The sequence below is a fragment of the Mercenaria mercenaria genome, chromosome 1, assembly GCF_021730395.1.
Source record: "Mercenaria mercenaria strain notata chromosome 1, MADL_Memer_1, whole genome shotgun sequence".
Taxonomy (NCBI): domain Eukaryota; kingdom Metazoa; phylum Mollusca; class Bivalvia; order Venerida; family Veneridae; genus Mercenaria; species Mercenaria mercenaria.
The window spans coordinates 84,649,338-84,657,953 of record NC_069361.1 but is presented as its reverse complement, the minus strand read 5'-3'; the positions used below and the strand labels follow the sequence as shown (position 1 = coordinate 84,657,953).

The following is an 8,616-nucleotide window of genomic DNA, read 5'->3' as shown; positions in this document are numbered from 1 at the left end:
GTAAGCAGGTTATTTCTGAATTCGAGCTATTTGGTGCAAAAATTAAGAGTGTAAATGTAGATGTTTTTTTCCTGTTAAAATGCTTTTATATTGAAAAGTACCTTTATGTATAGGAAGCTGAGTGAAAAGTATTTTCAAAATGCCAGTATTTGGTTTGAATTTCCATCTGATGTATATTCTTACTGCAGTCAGTGCATGATCATACTGGCAGATGCCAGATGTAGTTACCATTTATATAGAGAACTTTCTTTATTATTCATTTGAAATCAAAATGTTTAATGTAAAAGCAAAGGCAGGATTTGCAGAATATGTTAATAAAAAGTTTTCGAACAAGTGTAGAATTTCCAAAGTTGAGACACATTGTTTATTTGCCACAACCCCTTTGAAGAAGGGAGACCTCTGTTTAATGGACCAATATTTATGATTTCTAGTTATATTTTAGGAAGTCTTGTAACGTACCAGCCTGTTCCAGAAGGGAGGATGTTTCGCTCATTTGCCGATCAAAAGAAGAAAGTATTCAAGGCCAAACATTTTCCATTCACTGCTTTACAAATTGGTTCTTACGAGGTATCATACACTAGTTTTCTGTTTGAAGAACTGATTTGGTTTACGGATTTATCTTTTTGTAGAATTTCACAGGGCTAATCCCAGTTATTCGGAAAAACATGACTATTTAAAATCCATTTATTCCAAGTTTTGGTAAGTTTGAACTGGCAGCTAATTAATGCAAATGTCAAAATTTTCATAGCTAGATCAAAAGTTATATGAGTGAGTCTTTACTATGAGTTTTTGCACAAATAATTTATGAGATGGAAGAATTGATGAGAAATAGGCAGATTGTTGTTTGTACTTTCAGTATTCATGTGGTCCGAATTGCAATGACAAGGTAGCCAGAGTGAAGATTCTCTTCAGTAAAAAGTAGGTCTACATTGTTTCCCTCAATAGTATATCTGTATTTTATCTTGAATTATAAACATGATTTGGCCTTTCTTCTTTCATTGAATTGTTAAAAGATATTACGTATACCTTTTAATGATTGTTGGAATATCTTCAGTTTTTGATTCGGACAACATTTTCATTAAAAACTGTCCAATTTTATATTCATCTGTAAGTCAGTCAGTCATTTGAAGTCACTCATCATACACCACCACTAACATGTTCTTTCATGTAGTATCAGTTAAGGGGCCTCCATGGTGGAGTGGTTAAGGTCGCTGACTTCAGATCACTTGCCCCTCATTGATATGGGTTCGAGCCTCACTTGGGGCCTTGAATTCTTCATGTGAGAAAGCCATCAAGCAGGCTTATGGAAGGTCGTGGTTCTACCCAGGTGCCCGCTCGTTATGAAGTAATGCAGGGGGGGGGGGGCACCTGGGGTTTTCCTTCACCATCAAAGCTGGAATGTCGCCATATGACCTATAATTGTGTCGGTGCGGCTTTAAACTCAACAAATGAATAAATAGTATCAGTTCATTTTGAAGAATAGGTTATTACAGGTACTTAATCCAAGAAAACTAATTAGGTTAACTGCCAATTGCTACAGATGTGGTACTGAAACACTACTGAACAAAGTGTGTTGAACCATGTTATTGAACTTGCCAGAAGGAAGTTAATAATGTCCTCCCCAGTTGCTACAAATATGTTGTAAGTTTCCAGATTTTTGTTTCACAGGCTGATGGTGTATGAGTTTCAGTTGGAGAGTCCAGATGGATCTCAGGGTGTTTATAAAGAGATGGTAGAGATTTCTGTCCCATTTTGGAGCATCATCAGTTTATGGTTGTATGACAAAGGTAACATACCTGTTCTATAAATACAAGTATACAAGTTTTGAAACTGAAAGTTTTATAACATGGTTAAATCACCTTTAAAAGAGTATTGGAAATTGTCTTTTTATGCCTCCGGCATCTACTGATGCGGGAGGCATATAGTGATTTGTCCTGTCCGTCCGTCCTTGTACAGGTTAACCAAATGGGACCGTTTCGTCAAGCATCAATACCCCTTACTAGAATGACTTGGTACTAATGCAGTTGTAACCTGTGACCATTCCTCATCTTCAGACATCACCTGACCTCAGTTTGACCTTGACCTCATTTTGGACTTAGGTTGCTTTATATGGGCCATCTCTTGGTTAACCAAATGGGACCGTTTCGTCCATCTCTTGGTTAACCAAATGGGACCGTTTCTTCTAGCATCAATACCGCTTACAAGAATGAATTGATAATAACACAGATGAAACCTGTGACCATTCCTCATCTTCAAACATCACCTGACCTCAGTAGGACCTTGACCTCGTTTTGGACTTAGGTTGCTTTGTATCGACAAGGATGCCACCAGGGGCATCAAGTGCTTATTGAACGCAGCTCCTGTTTTACCTCTAATTCATGCGGAGATGTTGGCAGTTACTTGTGTAAAACATGTGAGTACTTTTAAAGAATCTAAGAACAGTATGGTAAAATGCTGCTGGTACCAACATGTCAGTACTTGTCAAAGTCCAGGAGTTGTGTTAGGTAAACTGGCTAGCATTACCTACAATATGTTTGTATGCGTTCAAAATCCAGGAACAGTGTTCAGGTAAACTGGCTACCATTACCTACAACATGTTGGTATGCATACAAAATCCAGAAACAGTGTTCAGGTAAACTGGCTACTGTTACCTACAGCATGTTGGTATGCATTCAAAATCCAGGAACAGTGTTCAGGTAAACTGGCTACCATTACCTACAACATGTTGGTATGCATACAAAATCCAGAAACAGTGTTCAGGTAAACTGGCTACTGTTACCTACAGCATGTTGGTATGCATTCAAAATCCAGGAACAGTGTTCAGGTAAACTGGCTACCATTACCTACAACATGTTGGTATGCATACAAAATCCAGAAACAGTGTTCAGGTAAACTGGCTACTGTTACCTAAAACATGTTAGTACTATTACAGAATCTAGGAATGGTGTTTAGGTAAACTGGCTGCCTTTAGCTAAATGAAGTATTGTTATACCAAATCAGACAAGGCTAAAGTAACTTAAAATGTGTCTATAAAGATTTCATTTTTAGCTCATCTGATTTTTTGAAAAAAAATGATGAGTTATTGTCATCACTTGAGCGGTTGTCGGCGTCGGCGTCGGCGTCGGCGTCGGCGTCGGCGTCTGCGTCGGCGTTGCCTGGTTAAGTTTTATGTTTAGGTCAGCTTTTCTCCTAAACTATCAAAGCTATTGCTTTGAAACTTGGAATACTTGTTCACCATCATAAGCTGACCCTGTATAGCAAGAAACATAACTCCATCTTGATTTTTGCAAGATTTATGGCCCCTTTTGTACTTAGAAAATATCAGATTTCTTGGTTAAGTTTTATGTTTAGGTCAACTTTTCTCCTAAACTATCAAAGCTATTGATTTGAAACTTGGAATACTTGTTCACCATCATAAGCAGACCCTGTACATTAAGAAACATAACTCCATCTTGCTTTTTGCAAGAATTATTGCCCCTTTTGGACTTAGAAAATCAGTTTTCTTGGTTAAGTTTTATGTTTAGGTCAGCTTTTCTCCTAAACTGTCAAAGCTATTGCTTTAAAACTTGCAACACTTGTTCACCATCATAAGTTGACCCTGTACAGCAAGAGACATAACTCCATCCTGCTTTTGCAAGATTTATGGCCCTTTTTGGACTTAGAAAATGTCAGATTTCTTGGTTAAGTTTTATGTTTAGGTCAACTTTTTCTCTTAAACTATCAAAGCTATTGCTTTGAAACTTTCAACACTTGTTCACCATCATAAGCTGACCCTGTACAGCAAGCAACATAACTCCATCCTGCTTTTTGCAATAATTATTGCCCCTTTTGGACTTAGAAAATCATTTTCTTGGTTGAGTATTATGTTTAAGTCAACTTTTCTCATAAACTATCAAAGCTATTGCTTTAAAACTTGCAACAGTTTTTCACCATCATAAGTGGACACTGAACATCAAGAAACATAACTCTATCCTGCTTTTTGCAAGAATGATGGCCCTTTTTAGACTTAGAAAATCATGGGTAAGACAATATTTCTATTACACAAAAAAAAAATCAGATGAGCGTCAGCACCCGCAAGGCGGTGCTCTTGTTGTATTTGATAGCACATTCCTGCATATGCTTTAGAATGAATACATCTACTGGAGGTTTACAAGTTTAGAGTTTGTGACATTTTAAAGTGATTAATATATCGAGAGTGAACAAAAAATGATTTGACAAATGAGAAGCACTGTTTCTTTTAACTGGGTGTTGTTTCAGATATGAGAGTAGAGGTGAAAGATGCCCCAAAGATTTTTCTTGGGAAAAAAGGACCAGAGAAGAACATGGGGCACAAATGTAACAATGCTGTAGTTTACAACAGAAAGTTGAGGATGGATATTACAGATGGACAATTGTCAAGTTCACCATATCACTACGTAAGACTCTCCAGTTCATCATACTTAATGAAGACATATGTTAGAGAGTACTAACATTCTTGCATTTTTTGGGCTTGGTTGTGCCAAAATTTATGACTACACAGAATATGAGAACACAAAACTAGCATTTTAACATATACAAAAATGGAAATCAAGGTGTATTTATTGTGATATTTTGGCATCTTTTCTTGTGAACAGTTAATATATATTACAATAAGAGTATAAGAATTATGTCTTCCCAATAGGTTGGGGAGACATATAGCTTTTGCCTTCGCTGCCGTCCATCCATCCGTTTGCATTAAGCTTGTCCAGCTTTCATAGGTCAAACTACTGGCTGGATTTTGACGAAACTTCACAGGATTGATCAGTACCAAGCTTAGTTGTGCGTATTGCTGGCATGTTTCGCTTCGCTGCACAAAATAGCCGCAAAGGCTCAAAGTAGAAAAATCTTGTTGGGTTTCCACAGGTCAAACTGCTGGCTGGATTTCGACAAAACTTCAAAGGAGTGGTCAGTACCAACCCTAGTTATGAATATCACTTCGCTGCACAAAATAGCTGCTAAAGATAGAAAAAGCTTGTCCAACTTTCACAGGTCAAACTGCTGGCTGGATTTCAACGAAACTTCACAGGAGTGATCAGTACCAAGCCTTGTTTTGCATATCGCCAATACATTGCTTTGCTGCACAAAATGGCTGCCAGAGCTAAAAATAGAAAAATATTGTCCGGATTTCACAGGTCAAACTGCTGGCTGGTTTTCGAAGAAACTTCATAGGAGTGACCAATTCCAGCCCTAGTTGTGTGCATATTGCCGACATGTTCCACTTCGCTGCACAAAGTGGCCGCCAGATGTAAAGATAGACAAATCTTGTCCGGCTCTCACTGGTCAAATTGCTGGCTGGATTTTCGATGAAGCTTCACAGGAGTGTTTAGTACCAAGCCTAGTTGTGCATATTGTTGCGAGCTGGTAACACTCGCAATGACGGATGTGTAATTCTACTAGATCAGACAGTCAGGCAGATTTACTGTCGGAACATCGGACAGTCAGACAGACGGACAACGCTAAAACTGGCTAAAACTTTGACAGAGAGTCAAATGAAAAACAGACTCACAGACGGACACAGAACACCACAAATGACTCTGCAGCAATGGACGAAATAAATATAAGAGCTAAACTCAAGAAAATAAGTAAGAGCTTTAACGGTTTATGAAATTTATTAATGGTAAGATACTTGACTAGATTTAGTAAAATACCGAAGTTTAACAATGTCGGCAACAAACAACTATTCAAAGCATTGCAATGGCATCATTCAGATATCAAGTGAGATGTTGGTGGCTTACTATTATAAGTTACTAAATACAAGAATTAAGAATCACACGAAATCAGTCGTATTTTTATCTACGATAAAATTAAGACAACTGCAGAAAGTTTCCGAAAAATTATTAAACGAGATTCAGAAAGCTAAACCTTAAGAATTAGCAAAGTTTTTCTATTAATGCTTTAAAATAATTATGTTAAATATAACGTATTATTACCAAATAAGTACTAAGGTATTTTATAATGGATTTATAGTGCTGAAATGAATTTCTACAGAAAGCTATGCCCAAGATTTTACTGGCTGTGGAGTGCCGTCAAACAGTAAACACCGCCTTATATACGGGTACTTCAAACAAATCAACAGTGTTTGAGATAGTTCAAGAAAATCTAATAAAGGGGCGCAAAAGTATTTCAAACAGTTCCAAGACCTCAAACAGCAATAGAAAAGACGTACATGTGCACGGCTTAATAGCAGTTCTGCGAACAATCATCATATCAATATAGTACAGTATAAGGAGTCGTAGTTGAATGTGCGCTAAAATATACGAATAAATAATAAAAGTTTTCATCAAACACTATAGACACGAACCCCCTACTAGAAAAATGTACTAGATCTAAGAAACTTGATGATGTAAATAATAACTACCTGCACGTGTATGACGTGCAATAAACTGAAGTGTTTTAACATGGAAAAATAGATAATTAAGGCTTAAAGTATGGATTTTGTAGTCAGTAAGTGAATCATTTACATGTATTGAAAAATACTTAAGCCGATGAGTTACTAAATATTTGACACTAAAATATCGCATATGTATTGTAAAACACTGAAGAGCACATGTATTGTGAAAATGAAAGTAGGTTTGATTTACCGGCGCACTACACTATTGCTGACACGTTCCACTTTGCTGCACAAAATGGCCACAAGAGCTAAAAATAGAAAAATCTTCTTTGGATTTCATGTTAAACTGCTGGACAGATTTCGATGAAACTTCACAGGAATGATCAGTACCAAGCCTAGTTGTGCATATTGCTGACACGTTCTGCTTGGTTGCATAAAATGGCCGCCAGAGCTAAAGGTATACATGGGGGGAGACGTATGTTTTTGTGACAAAAACACCTAGTTATATTTCATATCAGTTTATAATTAATGGTTGTGAAGGAAAGAAGAATTGCACATGTTATGATATCATAAAGGAATATTTGAAAATCAAATGCTAATTTTTGTGCATAAATCATATTTGGACTTCTTGCAAAACAAACGTTTTGATACAAAATGTATAGTTACTATAAATACTAGTTGGTAAACTGATGTTCAAAAGTGTCACACATGTTGTTTGATTACATCTGATTGATCCTTTTATCATAAAACACTGAAATTGTGTTTGCATCGGTTTGCATTATGTCTACATATTAATATGCTTCAAAAATGAAACAGTTACAGATAAATTATCTTTGCCTGGCTTCAAAACAAGTTCTGCATTGCATTGCCAAATGATTAAATCAGTTGATTTGAAATGAATTGCCTCACAACTTTTTATTTGAGAGATAGCAGTCATGCTGGCTTTCGGAAGGCCTAGACACTTGCAGTATCCCAGGATGCATTTACCTACTGAGAACATAAATCTAGCTAGCAAATTACTGCGGAATTTAACTTCATATTTACTGTTTCCTAAATAATTTCAGTAACAAAAGTAGCTTTTTGTGGATAAGAAAAATTGTCTAGAAGGTTAAAAAGTTTTTGATATGAGGCAGAAAACCAAAGAAAATTGATAAAAGGCTGAAAACAAGGCACTGTCATCTTGTTGGACAGACCACGACTCTACAGAGACAGCTTGCACAGGAGACTTTTTCAGTTTCAATTAATGTTTTATTAAGAGACCATTGTGAGGGGTGAATGCAAAAGAGATATTAGTGCATAAAAAATTAAGAAGCACTTGGACTTCTTTCACATACACCTGTTAATTTTAGTTAACACACAAACTTTTGCCCTTCCCTCCATTGGTCTCTTGCTACAAGTTATACTGTAAGTGGTATCGTTATAGTAGTATTCTTTTTCATCTGGTTACAGATCCAGTTCAAGAACAAATATGCAGATCGTATCAAGGCAGAACTCAGAGAGTTTGATAGTAGGTTCGGAATGATGCTTCGTCTGCCGTTGATCGAAGACATGGGTAAATCTCTAAACTCAGGAAATAAACAGCCTTCAAGTCACTTGCTTGATCCCAGTATATGTTTGCCTACTGAGGATATAAATAATAATACTCCAGGTAATAAATACAGTAAAGTAAAGCTATTAAGACCTCCCTCCTTATTATTTATTTATTTTATTGTACCCCCCCCCCCCCCTTCAGCAACAAAGTTGTAAGGGAGGTATACTGGTTTCAGGTTGTCTGTCCGTAGACGCAATCTTGTGCGCACCATCTCTCCTTATCCCCTTGACAGAATTTAATGAAACTTCACACAAGTGATCAGTACCAATAGTAGTTGTGCATGGGGCATGTTAGGTTCTTTTAGAAAAAAAATTTGCAGAGTTATGGGACTTTGTTTTTTTGTTACTATACTATATACATAGACGCAATCTTGAGTGCACCATCTCTCCTTATCCCCTTGACAGAATGTAATGAAACTTCACACAAGTGATCAGTACCAACAGTAGTTGTGTATGGGGCATGTTAGGTTCTTTTAGAAAAAAAATTTGCAGAGTTATGGGACTTTGTTAGCTCACCTGTCACATAGTGACAAGGTGAGCTTTTGTGATCACGCAGCGTCCGTCGTCCGTGCGTCCGTCCGTGCATTCGTTCGTCCGTCCGCAAACTTTTGCTTGTGACCACTCTAGAGGTCACTTTTTTTGTGGGATCTTTATGAAAGTTGGTCAGAATGTTCATC

General features: G+C 37.0%; 1 protein-coding gene across 1 annotated transcript in view; it reads left to right on the top strand.

Moving 5' to 3' along the window:
- LOC123531973 (uncharacterized) overlaps positions 1–8,616 on the top strand; it is a 33,510-nt gene that overhangs the window by 340 nt on the left and 24,554 nt on the right. The window contains exons 2-6 of the mRNA XM_045313301.2: positions 443–567; positions 857–918; positions 1,669–1,787; positions 4,258–4,415; positions 7,799–7,997. Coding sequence (XP_045169236.2) covers positions 443–567; positions 857–918; positions 1,669–1,787; positions 4,258–4,415; positions 7,799–7,997 — 663 coding nt within the window. The remainder of the gene's footprint in view (positions 1–442; positions 568–856; positions 919–1,668; positions 1,788–4,257; positions 4,416–7,798; positions 7,998–8,616) is intronic.